At 40.1% G+C, this 18,479-nt stretch overlaps 2 protein-coding genes across 2 annotated transcripts; both read right to left on the reverse strand.

Annotated features, from left to right (window-relative positions):
* Positions 1-2,074: 2,074 nt before the first annotated feature.
* Positions 2,075-3,118, reverse strand: LOC308266099 (trace amine-associated receptor 4; the record flags this gene model as incomplete). The annotated part of the gene is made up of 1 exon (XM_080700125.1): positions 2,075-3,118. One exon carries the CDS (start codon positions 3,116-3,118, stop codon positions 2,075-2,077), a length of 1,044 nt encoding a protein of 347 aa, XP_080556251.1.
* Positions 3,119-10,185: 7,067 nt separating this feature from the next.
* Positions 10,186-11,311, reverse strand: LOC308266343 (trace amine-associated receptor 3; the record flags this gene model as incomplete). Its single annotated transcript, XM_080700537.1, has 1 exon — positions 10,186-11,311. The coding sequence occupies one exon, from the start codon at positions 11,309-11,311 to the stop codon at positions 10,280-10,282; it is 1,032 nt and encodes a 343-aa protein (XP_080556663.1). The 3' UTR covers positions 10,186-10,279.
* Positions 11,312-18,479: the final 7,168 nt, after the last annotated feature.

An 18,479-nucleotide genomic window follows, 5' to 3' on the forward strand; every position in this document is an offset into this window, starting at 1 on the left:
AAGCACAAACAACCGATTAGAACACATGGAGAACAGAATCTCGCTCTTAGAAGATGAGCAATCCAAAAATGAACTCATAGTTTCTAATCTAGAAAAAAATATCCGACAACAGGAATCTGATATTGAAGAAATATGGGCCCATTTTAAGAGAGCTAACCTAAGAATAATTGGAATAGAGGAGGGAAAAGAAAGTGAAACCAAAGGGATCAACAATCTCTTCAAAGAAGTAATAGCAGAAAATTTTCCAAACATAGAGCAAGAGGTTGATACAAAGGTCCAGGAAACTTATAGAACTCCCTTTAGACAGGATCGGAGAAGAGGATCCCCACGCCACATAATTGTCAAAATGACCAATGTGGAAGCCAAGCAGAGAATCTTAAAGGCAACAAAAACAAATGGCCAAGTGACATTCAGAGGCAAACCAATTAGAATCACTCCAGACTTCCCAAACCAAGTCATGAGAGCCAGAAGGGCTTGGAGTAACATATTCCAAACTCTGAAAGAAAACAACTTCCAGCCAAAAATTTCCTACCCAGCAAAACTTTCTATCAAATTAGATGGAAAAATAAGAAGCTTCCATGACAAACAGAAACTGAAGGAATTTATGTCTTCAAAACCAGCACTAGAGAAGGTACTTAAAGAGATTAACTACAAAGAAGAAATAGGTAACACACACCAGAACCAGAGAAACAAGAGTTTCCATCCAACAGACAATTAAGATTGGTTATCTGTGGAGATTCATTATTTATGTTAGTCTTTCACCTATCTCTAATGGTATTGTTTGCCTTTATTGTTGTTAATTTTTAGGATTTCTAGTTGAAATATTAATATACCTTCAGATATAGCAATTGGAAATATTTTATCCCATTCTATTAGTAACTGTTAACTCTGTTTACATTGTCTTTGGATATATAATTTTTTTTTTTTTAGGGAGTCTGTATACTCCTCTGTTGCCTGTGCCATTGAAATCATAACCAAGAAATCACTGCCAATTTCAATGTTGTGAGGTTTTATGACCCAGATTTTCTCCTAAAAGTTTATAGTCTTAAGATTTATATTTAGGTCTATTATCTATTTTGAGTTAATATTTGTATATGGGATTAGGTAAGGGTCCAATTTTATTCTTTTCCATGTAATTATTTTTTAACAATATTTAGTTAAAAGATTATCATTTCCACCACCAAATGTTCATGGAAACCTTGTCAAAAATAACTTGACAATATAGGGAAGAATTTAGCTCTAGGCTTTTATTTAACTCCAATGGTTTATATATTTGCCTTTAGAATAGTACTACACTGTTTCAATTATTGTAGCTTTATATGGTTTGAAATCAGAAAATATATATCTTCTAGCTTTGTTCTTTTTCAAGATCGTTTTGGGTACCTAGACTCCATATTCCATATTAGGATAGATTTTTTTCTGAAAAATAAATATACAAATATATGATAGTTTCACCTAAAAAATAGAAAAAAATATTCTCTGGTAAAAAAGAAAGCAAAAAGAAATATTGAAATGTTATCTTTAAGTCATCAAAAGCTTGGTATCAGACAAATGAAACTGTTATGTGAGATTATCATTTTTAATTTTAGATAAATTGCCATAATACTAGATGTCAACTACTAAGCCAAGCATGGGAGGGAGGGATGGGGAGAGAATGGGGTGGGGATTGGGTGGGGGCTGACTGGGAAAAGTGTGCATGTATGTCTACAAAAGTATGTATCCTACTATGATGTATGAATACAGTGCACCAATAAAAAAAGAAAAGAAAAAAAAAAAAAAAAAAAAAGAACATCTAGGATTCCTTTTTAGAAAAGACTCTTTGTAGCTTGGTGTGGTGGTGCATGCCAGTAACCTTAGTTCTTGGGAGGCTGAGACAGGTGGATCACAGATTTGAGTCCAGCCATAGTACTTTATTGAGACCCTCATCAATGTAGCAAGACCTTGTTTCAAAATTAAAAAAAAAAAAAAACTAAAAATAGGGCTTGGAGTCTAGCTCAGAGGTAGAATATCAGTGGTTTTAATCTCTAGTACCAAAAATAAAAAAAGAAGTATCTTTACAAATGGGGCCCACTGCCTAAGAATGTGCAGGAAACAGGTTTAGGGTGGAGGAGTCAGGGCGGAAGATCATTCCTGTGATGATCACCCTCAACGCCTTTCGAAACCAAGGATAGAACATACCATATATAATGGGATTGAAAGTGGAGTTGAAATAACCCAGCCAGAGAAAGACATTGTACAAATCTTCAGGGGTTGTAAAATTAATGAAAGGGTCTATGATTGTCAACACAAAAAAGGGCAGCCAGCACAAGACAAACACTCCCATGACTATGCTTAAAGTCTTGGTGGCCTTACTCTCTGTTTTGGATGTTGCCTTCATTTTGCTTTTCAAACCATCCTGTTTCATCTTAGGGTGTGTGCCAATCTGCTTAGCATGCTTTCTGGCTACAGTGAAAATGTGAATGTAAATCCCCACCATGACTGTGCCAGGGAAAAAGAAGGCTATACAGGAAGCCAGAACCCCCCAGAGCTTGTTAAATATCAACACACACAAACCTGTACAGTCAATGGATGCAACAAAATCTTCTGCACCAATGATGTTTAATTCAGAGAATACCAGGCCAAAGGCGAAAAATATGGGAATGAACCAACTGGTGAGTAGAAAGGCCTCTATAACAGGCATGGTGATTTTGGTGACATAGTGCAGAGGGTCACACACGGCATAGTAGCGGTCCACGGAGATGAAGCACAGGTGGAAGATGGAGGTGGTGCAGAGCATGATGTCGCAGCAGCTGTGGACCTTGCAAAAGAGGTCACCAAAATACCAGCAGGACTCGATGGACCTGATCATGCTGAAGGGCATGACTACGCAGCTCAGCAGAAAGTCTGTAGTGGCCATGGAGAGGATCAGGAAGTTGGTCGGGGAGTGGAGCTGCTTGAAGTGGGCGATGGAAATGATCACGACCATGTTGCCCAGCATGGTCATCACTATGGCGCTGATCATGACCACGTACATGGCGCCGGCAATGGGTGCTGGCCTCTCATTTCTAGGACATGAGTTGTTCACCAGAGCAAAGCAGAACTGTACTTCTGGAGAATCCCAAAGGTCAGGTGAATTCATTGCCTTTGTTCCTTGGCTATTAGGGGTCTTTTTCAAAAGTGCTGAGTTTCTTTTCTTTCTGTTGGAAGAAAGGAGAAAAATGATAAAAAAAAAAAAAAAATCACTGGCTGGGCTACCCTCTATACTGACCCAGCTGACCTGTGCTGCAGGTCCCAATTTGGATTCCCCACTGACCATCAGCACTGATTCCCATGCCTTCTTGTGCTTACAAATCACCTGGGGGTCTTTTCTTTCTTTCTTTCTTTCTTTTCTCTTCTCTCCTCTCCTCTCCTCTCCTCTCCTCTCCTCTCCTCTCCTCTTTCTTTCTTTCTTTCTTTCTTTCTTTCTTTCTTTCTTTCTTTCTTTCTTTCTTCAGTACTGGGGATTGAACCCAGGGGCATTCTACCTCTGAGATACACCCCCAGCCCTATTTTATTCTTTATTTTGAAACAGGGCCTCACTAACTTGTGGAGGGCCTCGCTAAGTAGCTGAGGCTGGCCATGAACCTGTGATCTCAGCCTCCCAGGAACTGAGATTATAAGCATGTGCCTGGCTTACCTAGGGATCTTTCTAAAACACAGATTCTGATTCTGGGATTGGTCTTGAGGGTCTGTATTTCTTACAAACTCTTGGGAGAGGCCACTGATGTTAGTTCAAGAATCACTCCTTGAGTCTTAAGGGGCTAAAGAAAACTAAATTGATATTTAGACACCCAACATCCAAGTAATACAGGCGGAGGCAGGTTTCACTTGCATTGATATGTGGCTCTTAGGATTCTACATCCATAGGCAGAACAAGAATTCTTCCTGTCTCACTCATATTAACTGATTTCTGGATAAAAGTCCCAGAAGAATGATCAAGAGCTGTAGAACTATTGTTTAATGTTTAGCATAGACCATAATTATAAACTGAAGATTTTGCTACTGCTTTTTTTTTAACAAAAGAATGTGGGCATTTGCAAATGATTTTGATCTTGTCATTTATTATATATTATTCAATTAAAGAAACATTTCTTCCTCCAATCTTAAAGACATGGTTTTTAGAATCTACAGCAAGATTATCACAAACTAAAGATATAGTAAAGATTGCAGGATTTTACACAACAAAATGTCCAAAGAAGGAAGAAAAATAATTAAAATGATAAAGTCTATAAATCTGATAAATTATTTCCTTTCATTTAGCAAATTTATTCATAAATTCAAATTCAGGTTTGACACCAATAAAAGTACATTAAAAAAAGAAAAAAATCAAATTTATATTTAAGGACCTCTTGATCACAGACTTCAAATCTTAAATTGATAACAAATTTGGCATATGTAAGTGCTCATTGTATAATATGTCATTTAAAAAATTTAGATACTTTCATGGTGCATTGTAGTCTCACATCATACTGATGTTCATAATGATAGTGACGTACATGCACACAGTGCTCGGCAAGCTTTCCCTCCATTAATCTGTCATTTGATATCTCTCATGCTGTCGTCCTTATAATGTGAAAATAATGGGACTGACTCACCCATAGATTGACGTTGGTTTGATTTGTTTTTTCAGGGCCCAGGCTGGGGTGTAAGCCTGATGGCCAATGGGAAGCATGTATGAGATCTAACAACAGGTCGGAGAAAAGGACTTTGGCCTGAAACTAGACTAAAACTCACTCACTGGTCTGTTGAGAAACGAGCCCATAAGCATATCCTCACCAGACTTCCATGAAGAACACATTACTGAGAGTACAAGAAGCTTTGAAATTATTTCCACCATTTTCTGCAATAGCTCAACAATCATTTCTGATGTCTGTTCATTGTTTTATTTATTTATTTATTTATTATTTTTATTATGTATTTTTGCATAAATAGGGATGGAACCCTACCTCCAAGCTACTCCCCCAGCCCTCTTTTCTATTCTTTATTTTGAAACAGGGTCTCACTAAGATGTGGAGAGCCTCACTAAGTAGTTTAGGCCGGCTGTGAACCTGTGGTCCTTCTGTCTCCTGCCTTATTTAATAAATTAACTTAATCATATGTTTTACCTTCTTTGCTCTTTTATCTAAAAAACTTCCTTAATTATTTTTAATTTCCTTTAAAAATTAAAGACACTTAATCACAATATTACATAAGGATTTGCTACCCTATATATCCACAGACATAACATTTACCATATAGAATAGCATACTTTTTGATACTTCACTGTACAATATTTGAAACTTTTAGTTTTTTTGTTTGTTTGTTACCGGGGATTAAACCCAGGAGCATTCTATCTCTGAGATGCACCCCCAGCCCTATTTTATTTTTTATTTTGAAACAGCATCTCTCAGTTGCTGAAGCTGACCTCAAACCTGGATTCTCCTTGCCTCTGCCTCCTGAATACTGGGATTACAGGCCACTGCACTCTGCTTGAAACATTTTGTTTTGAAAATCTAATTCCTGAATCAATATAAGTTAATTCCCTAGGTTTATAAAGTGAACTCCATTTTTCATAAACATCAAATGAACCACTTCTATAAATGAATAGCTATTCTTTCATTTTCCTGTTGCATAATTACAGGTATTCAGAAAATATTTAAATAGCTAAGTGTTAGAGTAAGACAAAGAGATAGAATAAAACAAACACATTTATTTTAAAATTTTTGCATGGGTGAATTGTCAAGGTAATGTCAAAGATAAGACATACTATTAGACCCCTACTATAAAAGTAAGTAAGCAATTGCAAGTCTGGCTACTGGCTGACCATCCTGTTAAAGGGCATTGCTGTGAAGGCAGTGGAGTTGAGGTTTTGTTTGCTATTTTAATACTTGGCAGAATAGAAATCCCTTTCACTTGGAGGCGTCTTTGAAAAGGATCTACACAGTCCTCATTAATAATATGAAGCGAAGTTAAATTCTTTACCACAGATCACGTCTATCATGGAACATTTTTGTTGAGCCTTTTTTCCTCTTACCAAAAACATTTCCCCAAACGAAAGCAACAATAGGCTAAGCTGATTACAGTATTGCACGCAATTCCCTAGAAAAGCATAAAAAATTGTTAGTTTTGTTTTTTTCTAGGAAATAAAAAACAACAATCCTGGAATGCACCAAATATTCCATCAGCAGTTTATTTATTTGTTTATTTATTCATTCATTCATTTATTCATTCAGTATTGGGAATTGAACGAGGCACATTCTACCTCCAAGCTATATCCATAGCCCATTTAATATTGGGGCTTGAAACAAGGTCTCTCTAGGTTGCTAGGGCTGGTCTTGAACCTGCGATCCTTCTTTCTCAGTCTCCCAAGTACTAGGATTACAGGTGTACCCCACTACTCCTGGCTGCATCATTTTATACTTCAACTTTAGTTTTTTTCAGCAAAAATATTACCGACTAGGAAACAGACACAAGGACTGAGTCATAGCTAAAAGGCAGAATGTCCCTGAGTTCATGCCCTAGTACAAAAAAAAAGAAAAAGAAAAAGTAAGATTTTCCCAGAAATTCAAGGAAAAATTAAAAAGTAACTAATAATAATCTTAGATAAGATTTTTGTGAACTTTAAGAAAAATCCTCTTGCCTGTCTTCCTATTATTGCCTTTTTAAAAGTTTGTTGATTTTTTAAAAATTAACTGTATTTGTTTTTATAGGTTAATATTTTAAGTACAATTTCCTTCAAGATGAAAAATCTGATTTATTTTCTCCTTTCCTACAACTTTCTCCTTTGGTTTGGCAGAATTTGTTTGACTAAACTAGGCAATTTAGAATTAAAATCATTGCACAGAAAGAGTTCTGTTTGCCTGGTCTCTTACCAGGCAGAGGATATGGAGCTCCAAAGGTCTCTTCCCTGCCCATCTCCCTCAACAGTAGGCACAGAGGCCCTGGCTCCTGGGGGGAGGCTCCTGGCCACCTGTGCTGCTGCCGGTATTTAAGCACAAAATACATCTCTGGAGGCAGCGTTACCTTGAGTCCAGCTTTTGACAAGTATGTCCCTTCTCAACCTTCAGTGTGCTGCCAGCAAGATTATAGGAACTCTCCAGAGAACTGGCTGTAGGAGGGAGAAGCAGTTTTGTACTGTCCTTGCTTTGACTTCAAAGGAACAACATGAGCTGGACCTGGTGTTCATGTTAAGTTAGTCCAGCACACCTGTGATCCCAGTGCTTGGGAGGCTGAGACATGAAGATTAGAGGTTTGAGGACAGCCTCAGTAAATAGTGAGATTCTCAGCAACCCAGTGAGACCCTGTTTCAAAATTTAAAAAAAAAAGGGCTGGTAATGTAGCTCAGAAGTGGAATGCCCCCTGGACCCAATCCCCTGTAACACCAAACAGCCCTGGTTGGCTCAGCGGTAGTGGGTGGTAAGAAAATCAACAGCTGAATATGAGGAAACGATGATCAAGGACAAATCTGATTATGTAAGTTAGTCCAGCACTCTAGCAGGATAAACACATGGTCAATCAAAACCAATTTTTTTGTTCAGAAGTGGTGGTGCACTCCTGTAAAGCCAATGCTTGGGAGAATGAAACAGGAAGATCACAGACTCGAAGCCAGCCTCAGCAATTTGGCAAGGCTTTCAGCAACTTAGCAAGACCCTGTTTCCAAATAAGAAATAAAATTGATCTGGGGGTGTAACTTCAAGGTAGAAAGTCCCTGGGTTCAATCTCCAGAACCATAAATAAATAAATATATAAATAAATAAATAAAAAGAAAAGAAGCCAAGTGCAGTGGAGTACTTGGTGGGCTGAGACAGGAGGATCACAACTTTGAGGCCAGCTTCAGCAAGTTAGTAATACCCCCAGAAAAATAGGGAGACTGTTTCAAAGTAAAAAAAATAAATAACTTTAACAGGCTAAGAGTGTCGCTCAGGGGTGGAATGCTCCTGGTTTTGATTCGATCCCCAATACCAATATTAATAGTAATAAGAATAAGAATAATAGTATAAGCATACCAAGTAGGAGAGGAGGATGGACGAGTTACCCCCAGATGGGGCAAAGTGTGAACTACTTATTCCGGAAGCTCCATGATTCCTTCAGAGAAGTGTGGAGCCAAGGGGCATAATGAGATGTAAATAAATGTTAAGTTTGGCATATTCAAAACGTGCTGCCTTTGAGAAGAATGTCAAAGCACTGCCTCAGAAGATGACAATTACATTTATCAGGTATCCAGCTGGAAACAGAGTGCAATCAGCCTGAGTGATTGAGGAGAGTTTAATAAAGGCTCTGTTTACACAGGAGAACCTGGGCCACTGGCTTAGGGGAGCAACCAAGAAAGCAAAGCTCCAGGAACAGCAGTGACCTACCACCCCAGCTAGACCAGAGTGGCAGGGCAAGGGGGAAATTCCAAGAGGATGGCGGCTGGGAGAGAGAAGGGCTCCAGATGGTCTTTCCTGGAGGAATGCAGCCCGCCCTGGGGCAATTTAGCAGAAAGGTGGCCTGGGGCAGTCTCCTTATTTCCACCCTCCTTCCCTGCTGTTCTCTTGAAGAAGCTTCCTGTTGGCAAAATGCCATCAGATACCCTGGGCAAAGGAGAGCTTTCTTTCTTTCTTTCTTTCTTTCTTTCTTCCTAATTCTTGTGGTACTGGGAATGGAATCCAGGTGCATTCTACCTCTGAGCTACACACCCAGCCCTATTTTTTTTCTTTATTTTGAAACAGGGTCTCACTAAGTAGATGAGGCTATCCTGACCGCGAACTCTTGTCTCAGCTTCCCAAATGCTGGGATTATAAGTGTGCACCACCACACCCTGCTCAAAAGGGAGGCTCTTTAATGCAGTATGTACGGAGCTGGTGGGGAACGCTGTGGGGTAGAGGAAGGGGGCTAGCTTATAAACTGAGATATTTAAGAGGAACTCGTCAATGTCAGACACAGTGTTATTGAAACGGGGGTTTCTTGAGAGGAAACCCGGCATTTCCTCGAGATGAAACGGAGTTTCCTAAGAAGGAACTCGACGTCTCCTTACCGAGTTCTTGTCTACGGTGAGCGAAGAATGACACCCGCAGACCTCAGGAAGGGGAGTAAAAGGTTTATTGAAAGCAGCAGGGAATGGGGGGAAGGGTGGCTGAACACCCCAAAGGGGCTGGAACTCTGGGTCAAGCAGCTGCCTTCAGGACAATACTTGAGAGTAGCCCAAGCCGAACTGCCTTCAGGTGCAGGCTGCTTTCTTCCAGCGTCCACGCGATCTGCCAGAAGGGAATAGAGAAAAGTGGTCCAGTAGCTGCCTTCAGGGTCACTACCAGAGTGTTGCCCGAGCCAAGTGCCATCAATTACAAACTACTTTCTCCCAGAGTCCACACAATCTGCCAGAAAAGAGGTGCAGGTCACCCCTAGGGGCCTGGCCAGCCTTGATGTCCAGCAGAGGCCTTCAGGTCACTACTCGAGAGTCGCCCGAGCCACATGCCCTCAGGTGCACTCTGCCTTCTCTCAGGGCCAACTCGTCCTGCAAGAGAGAGAACAGTTCCCCAAAAGGGGAGGGAGTCCCGATAGGGAAAGTCCCAATTGCTGATCCCCAAGGGTCATTGTCCACCGCTTGCAAGTCTGCTTTTGGTTAGGGTGACTTTTGGGAATTCAGGGAAGCAGCTCTTAGGATTTGCATAGTGTATTTGCAAGTCCTTTGAAGGATCTCCTTTCAGGAATGTCAGACTTGCTTGGTGGGTTTGTTCATTAGTAAACAGATGGCTTTGTGAAGCTCTGGCCTTCTTATCTCTGGGCCTTTGGAATTTCAGGTATTTGTCGCCCCTCAGGAAACTCAGGAAATTAACTTTTTCTACCGAGGCCTTTTCCCTATCTGCCTATTTCCTTTCTATCTCCTCATTATTAGTAGAAGAAACTGGTCACAAGGCGTGTCCCTTTTCTGAATTCCCAGAGTGAAATCAATAGGAGCCCAAAGCATTTATTCTTATATTGGTCTTTATTTGTCTCATGGGTATAATTCAAAGCCAACCTATTCCAAACTGTATTTTATATTTCTTTTGTACACTTTCCCCACCATGTTTCTTAGACACAGAGCTAACAATTAATTAACAATGGAGGTATTGAGGGGCTGGTCAAAGATGTCAAAAGTAGCCCTTGTTCAGGTTGTAGTACGGGGATTACTGAAATTTCAAAGAACAGAGCTTGTGGTGACCTGGGGAGATAGTGTATAGGCTGCAGGGCAAAATGACTGTAGCCTCGTTTTCAATGTTCTGTACATTTTCATGATTTTTTTTTTTTTCTGTTTTGTTTTTCCTTAGTGGGCTTCGGGAAACAAATTAGCAGTCTCTGAATGGGAGCTAAATATCTTCCCTGACACAATGTACTTCAGAGCTTTCCGAAACCACGGGTAGAAAAAGCCATGAATGAGGGGGTTGCAGGTGGAGTTGAAATACCCAAGCCACACCAGGAGATCAAGTACGATCATGGGAGTGGAGTAGTCTAAATACGGGTCAATCAGAACAGCCAGAAAGCAAGGCAACCAGCAAGCTAGAAACACCCCCATCACTATGCCCAGCGTCTTAGCTGCTTTCCTGTCCTTTTTCTTAGACAGGGCTCTTTTCACTTCCCCCTTTGTGTTTTCAGGCATATTGCTGATGACCCGAGCGTGCCGTTTGGAAACAATAAAAATTTTCCCATAAATACCCACCATGATGGAGCCAGGCGTAAAGAAACAGGTGGTGAATAATATCGTCCCCCAAAATTTGTTGAAAGTAAGCGCACAGAAATTGAAGCAAGCCACGAGAATCTCATAGCTTTGCATACCAGAAACATTAGCCTCGGATAGAACTAAACCAAACGAGAAAAGAGCAGGGACTGACCAGCAAAATGCCAGCAGCCGTCTTATGGTAGAGGTCGTCATTGTGGTCCTGTAGTGTAAGGGGTAACACACAGCATAAAAGCGATCGATAGCAATGGAGCAGAGGTGGAAAATGGAGGTCAGGCTCAGCATCATGTCAAAGCTTGCATGGAATTTGCAAAATCCATCCCCGAAATACCAGCAACTCTCCACCGACCGCACCATGCTGTAGGGCATGATGACAAAACCCAGCAGGAAGTCCGTGGTTGCCATGGAGAGGATGAGAAAGTTGGTGGGAGAGTGAAGCTGCTTGAAGTGCGATATGGAAATCATGATAACCAAGTTGCCAAAGATGGTGATAACCATGGCTCCAGTCATAACCGAATACATCATCATTCGGACATGAAATGAACGAGTGGTGGGAGGGCAGGATTTATTTCCAAATTTTGGACAGCTGGATACATCTGGGGGAATATAGGTCAGATCCATGGTGCTGGGTTACTTCAGATTCCTTTCCAGACAACAACGAATCAATGTTTCTTCTGTGAAAATGGTTCCAGCAAATTTCAGCTCCTAATAGTAGAAGGTTGAAAGTCATCTGTTATTAATTCCCTTTACTTATCATTTGTATATTTAAAATTATGTCAGCTGTGTTTGCTTTCGGGGTTAGCTGCTATCTAGAAAAATGAAAACTCTCAAGTGCTTATTCTTTCCTATTTATTCTGTTTCATCCATCCATCCATCCATCCACCCATCCATCATTCAACATGTCCTTTTATATCAACTGCTCTATTCCTGGTAATGTTGAAATATTTCCAGAAATGTTTTGTTTAACTTTTACCTTGAGCAGTCACTATCCCAGAAACTCTTGAACTAACATCTTTTCACCAAGAAAAAAAACCCAACTCAATATGCATAATCTAAGTGAAGTCACAAGGTTTTCATTAATAATTTGAATTTTGGAGATGGGCTTTGTACCAATATTGGGAAGAAGCATCAAAATATATTAATGTGCTGGTATTGGAAAATTGATTTGATAATTTCCAAAGTGTAAAATATAGTCAGAGCCTAGGTGCTATACAGGCACTCAAGCAGGGAGGGGGCTGCAGCTGTTACAATGCAGAGTTCCTCTCTGTCTTTGCCCTTCATTCTAATGATTAACCTATAGTAAAGGCCTTAGAGTCAACTGAAGCCGTTAGACCTAAAATTACAATAGAGGCAACCGGTGCGTCTGTTTACCTCCTCTCCTCTGTTATCTGGCCTGGGCATAGGAAAGGTAAATTTTGTGTGAGGCTTCAAAGCACCCTAGTTGATGAGCAACTAATACTGCCCAATACAATAGAGACAAGGGCCAGGTAGATTCTTGACCCTTGCACTTGGTAAGTGCACTGTCTGGAGACAAAGAGGCAGCACCTGGCTAAGGAATAAGTAACTAGCTCATTGCCTTGTAACGCTGACACCAATACAAAATCTACTTAAATGTTGGGGTCCCCAAAAGGGGCCAGAGTTCCATTTTCGGGCTCTCCAGCATGCGGGTCAGCGTGCTGATTTTTCCTTCTCTTTTCTATTTCCTACTGCTCTATTTCCTACTAATTTTGTAATAAAGATTTGTTAAAGCTGCACTGAGCTGCCTATTAGTTTTAATTTTTCTATTCAACAAATCTTAGTTGAATAAGAAAAAGAACCCCCACCATTCAAACCGTAACAGGCTTGGTGGCACACATCTGAAACCGCAGTACTTGGGAAGCTGAGACAGGAGGTTCTCAGGTTTGAAGCCAAGCTCTGCAACTTAGCAAGACTCTCAGAAACTTAACGAGACCCTATTTCAAAATAATAAGTAAATAATAGGGTTGAGGGTGCAGTTCAGTGGTGAAATACCACTGTACTGTGTTCAATCCCTGGCAACACACACACACACACACACACACACACACACACACTTGGCATAATAATAATAGTTTAATATTTTGTTTACAAACACACACAATTGGCATAATAATAACAATAGTTTAATTTTTGTTTGCAAAAATATCTGCAGATGTTTTAGGAGTTGGTGGTGACTTGCTGCTATTAAAATATATCATGCCATAAAACCTGGCTTTTCAACACAGTTGTTGAAAGCCTCATACATGTAGATAAACTATATACCAGGTTCAATATTTCATAGCTTCTCTATTTCTCCTTCCCTTCTCTCTTCCTCTGGCCTCCTTTCCTTCTCCTTATTTTTATTCTCCTTCTTGTATTCTGAGCTTTATAGCTCATCTGAAATTCTAATGAATGGAGTCATGTCACATGCTTTATCCCTACGTGACCCCAGAGGATCACAAATGTCACACTCACGACCACCAATCATATCTCATGTGACTTCTGTAGTTAACAGGAGGCTGAATGAGAAAGGAGGGCAAATGGCATAAATACCAACTTTCAACAAGCTACCAGACCTGATTTACTATTTACTTTGGGATATATAGATGTATATATCCCTAAAAACTCATTAGTAGGCTTTAGAAAGGCCTGACACTGTGCCTGTTAGTGTGAAATCTATTTAATGGACCAAGGAAAGTGGGCACAATCTCGAGCAAATTGAACACAGAGATTTCAAGTCTATGTCAGATTCTTCCAAACTGGAGATTCAACTGCAGCATACATTTAAGAAGTTTATCTATTGGCAGATATAATTTAGGGTCCCTGAGAAGAGTACCAAAAGGAACTCTATGAATGAGCAAAAAAGGGACCTTCCTGGTCAGAAGTGCTAGAAACTCCTTTCATTCCTTCTGATTCTGTTCACTTCTTTCTTAGGGGTGGAAAAAAAAGACCTACTTTGTCACAAAACATACACACACACACACACACACACACACACACACACTTGTGGTACTAGAGATTTAACCTGGGTGTTCTATCTCTGGGATACACCCCAGCCTTATTTTATTTTTTATTTTGAAACAAGGCCTCACTAAGTTCCTGACAGCCTTGCTAAGTTGCTGAGGCTGGCTTCGAACTTGCCATCCTTTTCTCTCAGCCTACCAAGTACTGGGATGACAGGTTGCACCACAACGCCCAGCTCAAAAAACCTACACAATGTCAATTAGAGAAGTTTCTAATTCCTGTCTGGCTAGCTCTAGGTTTGCATCACTGACTTCCAAAGAGAGAGGCCTTTCCCTGGGAGTTCTTCTGGTCTGTTCTGCCCATAGCTAGCTGTGAGCTCTTGGCAACATGAGATATGCAGGTTAGATGTGCCTTGCAGGCACTTCCAGCTCTAGAAGTCTATGAATCACTGATAAGCTAAAGACTATTCATTTTAAATCAGTTTTGGTAAGTAAATAGAAAACAGCAGATCAGAAAAACAGAGGGAAGCAAGAAATGAAATGAAGCTCAATGTAGAGATTCATAGGGCAGTACTTTCAGCCCTGGAGCACATCTGATGAGCATTAAAGATATGTTTCTGCCGGGCGTGGTGGCGCACGCTTGTAATCCCTGTGCTTGGGAGGCTGACACAGGAGGATCGCAGAGGTTCAAAGACAGCCTCAGCTACTTGGTGAGGTTCTCAGCAACTTATTGAGACCCTGTTTCCAAATAAAACATGAAATAGGTCTGGGAGTATAGCTTGGAGGTAGAAAAGCCCCTGGCTTCCACCCTAGTACCACACAAAAAAATGTGTTTCGTTGCACTACAGATTTTCCTCCACCCCTCCTTGTTGCCTTTTTTTTTTTTTTTTTGGTACTGGGGGTGGAACCCAGAGGCTTTCTACCTCCGGGCTATATTCCCAGACCTTTTTTTATATTTTATTTGGAAACAGGGTCTCACTAAGATGCTGAGAGCCTCACTAAGTAGCTGAGGCTGGCTTTGAACCTGTGTGATCCTCCTGTCTCAGCCTCCCAAGCACGGGGATTACAAGCGTGCGCCACCGCGCCCAGCTTTTCTTTGGTTTTTAACCAAGAAAATATTGTGAGCTCTAACCAGATTCCATGTTAACATACAAGTGATAGTACTTGATAAATAACTGTTGAATATAGTATCTGTTAAAATATACAATCTTCCATGTAGTTTTTTCTTTCTTTTACCTCTTAAATTCCAAAAATACATCACCTTTAGTTTTTTTCAATGTCTTTTATTTAATCTATTATGTTTAACCAGATGAAATTTCCAGTTTTATAAGTAAAAATGTTCCAATAAAAATAATGTAAAATAATTTCCCACTGAGATATTTTCTTTTATCCTTTTGAGTTTCATTTTAAAGCCCAGAACAATAAGGTTAGAATATCTCCAGTTATGTACATTTTCAGGAAGTCAGATTTGTGATGTGAAGTTATACCAAGGAATTCTTCCTCCTGAAGAGGATCTTTGAAAGGCTGGATACATTCATTTCAACAAGTCATAAAGGTGGCCTCACAGCAAACGCTAGTAGCATAATCTAATTTCCACAGCTTAAAAATATGAATGCAATATAAGATATAGTTGCTAATGAAAAATTTTGAGCTGGGAATAGTGGCACACACCTGTAATCCCAGTACTGGGGAGGCTGAGACAGGAGGTTCTCAGGTTTGAGACCAGCTTCAACAATAGTGAGACTCTCGACAACCTAAAGAGATTTTTTTTTTTTCAGAATAAAAAGTTAAAAAGACTGGGGGTATAGTTTGAAGGTAGATTGCCTCTGGATTCAATCCCCAGTAGCACAATTAATTAATTAAAAACACAAAGAAGAAAACTATGACCCAGTGTTCTAACAGAAGAGACAGTAGTTTTATACATGCTACCTATAAGATAATAACACAGGTGTCACCTTTGCTCTAAAGCCATGGCAATTTAGCCTCTACAGACCATACGCCCTTCTGAATGCCCGTTTATGGTGTTCCAAGTAGAAGAAGAATCTTTTTACCAAAACCAGAACTAGCTGGGGATGGTGGCACACACCTGTATTCCTAGCACTTGGGAGGTTGAGACAGAAAGATTACAGGGTTGACACCAGCCTTAGCAACTTAGTGAGGCCCTGTTTCAATGTAAAAAAAAAAAAAAAAAAAATTAAAGGGGCTGGAGGAATAGTTCGAAGGTAAAACACCCCTGGGTTCAATCCCCAGTACCAACATAAAAAAAAAAAAATCTAAACAAACAAAAAAAGCACTAATTTTAGGAGCTAGAACTAATGGCAGCAATGATTACTTTATTGTTTTTTTGCTCCTGGTCAGAAAACAATGCCAACTTTAATATGATCCATTAAAAAAAGATCTTAAACTTAAAAATGCCAAATGTACTTTTTCTATTTAATATGTTTTATTGGAGCCGGGAGTGGTAGCGCACGCTTGTAATCCCAGCGTTTGGGAGGCTGAGACCTGAGGATCACGGTTTGTGGACAGCCTCAGCTACTTAGAGGCCCTCCATAACTCAGTGAGACCCTGTTTCAAAATAAAGAATAAAAAATTGAGCAGGGGGTGTAGCTCGGAGGTCAGATGCCTCTGGGTTCCATCCCCAGACCCACACACAAAAAAAAACAACTTGTTTTATTGGTGCATTACAGTCTACATCATAATGTAAGTCATGTCCAGGTTCATTAGTGGAATTCTATCATTAACTATGTGAGCATATGTGAAAATACTAATGTCAACCTCAGTTCTCTGTACTGGGAAGGGGGGACATGCAGATGTAGGGGGTCCTACCAAGTGCTGTGTGCATGTATGTCAAAATATCCAATGTAAAGTCTATTTTTAAAGCTCCAAAATTGCTCTTAGTCTAAAAGCAAATTTCATCAAAAGAGCAGATTTGTGGTAACTTCAATTACATTTGTTAAAATAAAGACAACAGAGAACAGAACAGTTTCATAATTTGTTTTGTTTTGTTTTGTGGTACTGGGGGTAGAACCCAGGGGCTTTCTAACTCCGGGCTATCCTCCCAGACCTATTTTATATTTTATTTGGAAACAGGGTCTCACTAAGTTGCTGACAGCCTCACTAAGTAGGAACAAATGTTATAAAATTGTTGGGGTGGCCAAAGATTTTAGAAAGAAGTGGTTCCACTTCCTCATCTCGTGGCTGACTATGGCTTCAAATACCATTGTTTTTTCTTATAGCACACTGTCTTATCTGAACTGTACTTTTCTCAAGAACCAAAATAGTTAGCCGGGCGTGGTGGTGCATGCTTTAATCCCAGCATTTGGGAGGCTGAGACTGAAGGATCGCCTCAGCTACTTAGTGAGGCTCTCCGCAACTTAGTGAGACCCTGTTTCAAAATAAAGAATAAAAAATAGGGCAGGGGGTGTAGCTCAGAGGTTGAATGCCCCTGAGTGCGATCCCCAGACCCGCAAAGAAAGAAAGAGAGAGAGAGAGAGAGAGAGAGAGAGAGAGAGAGAGAGAGGAGATTGAGAGAAAGAGAGAAGGAAAGAAAGAACCAAAATAGCATCCTATCAGTCTGCTAATCCTGGTAACACTTAATATAAAACCACAGTAATACTTAATACAAAGCCACATACATAGCAGCTTACCAATAACAGCTTGTTGAATCCGATAGAAGTTAATTCCAAGCATCATGTAGACCTAGTTAATGGGCATCTTGTTTTATCATGTCCTCTAATGCTGTTTGGGAAAGATTAAAATATAAGCAGTATTTGCTCGGAAAGTAGCTAATAAATGCTCTCCCCCAAGCAAACGATTACAAATGAAACTCAGGTAACAATTAAAATATTTGGGTGCCTTAAAGGTTCTGAATTACTTGACAAGAACCTTTTTGTTACATCCTCCCAACTGCTCCATGGATATACTATAACTAAGGTCTTAAAGTAGCTCTTGCTACTGAATGCTGGAGCCAGCATTAAAATACAGGTCTCCTGGCTCCTGCTTCAGGAAACTTCTTCCATCTGTTTTCATCTCTAAATAGCAGGTAGCAATTCACTTCTAATTTATTTGGACAGTAAGAAAGTCAGTGGTGGCTGCTGCTTATAGCCCTTGCTAATCAAAGCATGATCAGCAACATAGTCTTCTCAGAATTGTTTTGAGCCAGGCACGGAGATACACACCTATCTATAATCCCAGTACTTAGGAATCCGAGACAGGAGGATGGCAGATTCAAGGCCAGCCTTAGCAACTTAATGAGACCCTCAGCAACTTAGTGAGACCCTGTTTCAAAATTTAAAAATGAAAAGGGTTAGAGTTGTAACTGGAGGCACAATACCCCTAGGCTCAATCTCTTGTATTAAAAAAAAAAAATACTGGCCGGGTGTGGTGGCGCACGCTTAAAATCCCAGCATTTGGGAGGCTGAGACCGGAGGATCTCGGTTCGCGGACAGCCTCAGCTACTTAGTGAGACCCTCTGCAACTCAGTGAGACCCGGTTTCAAAATAAAGAATAAAAAATAGGGCAGGGGGTGTAGCTTGGAGGTTGAATGCCCCTGGGTTCCACCCCCAGAACCCCCCCACACACAAAAATACTGTATTTTTAAATTAGAAATCTCAGACCCCTCCAAAAATATACATCTTTTTAAAATATTTGTTTATCCACTGAATTTGCAAAGAACTGTTCTAAACTCTAGACAAACTGAAATTTTAGTTTGGATACTCTTTGTATTTGGAATGAGAGAAAAGTTTTGAGAAGCAAAGACCAACAGGATATCTTAAGTAAATGCTTCTTGCTAGGAAAAAAAATACAAAAAATAAAATACGTGACATCTG

This window comes from Muscardinus avellanarius, assembly GCF_963383645.1.
Source record: "Muscardinus avellanarius genome assembly, chromosome: 8".
Lineage (NCBI taxonomy): Eukaryota > Metazoa > Chordata > Mammalia > Rodentia > Gliridae > Muscardinus > Muscardinus avellanarius.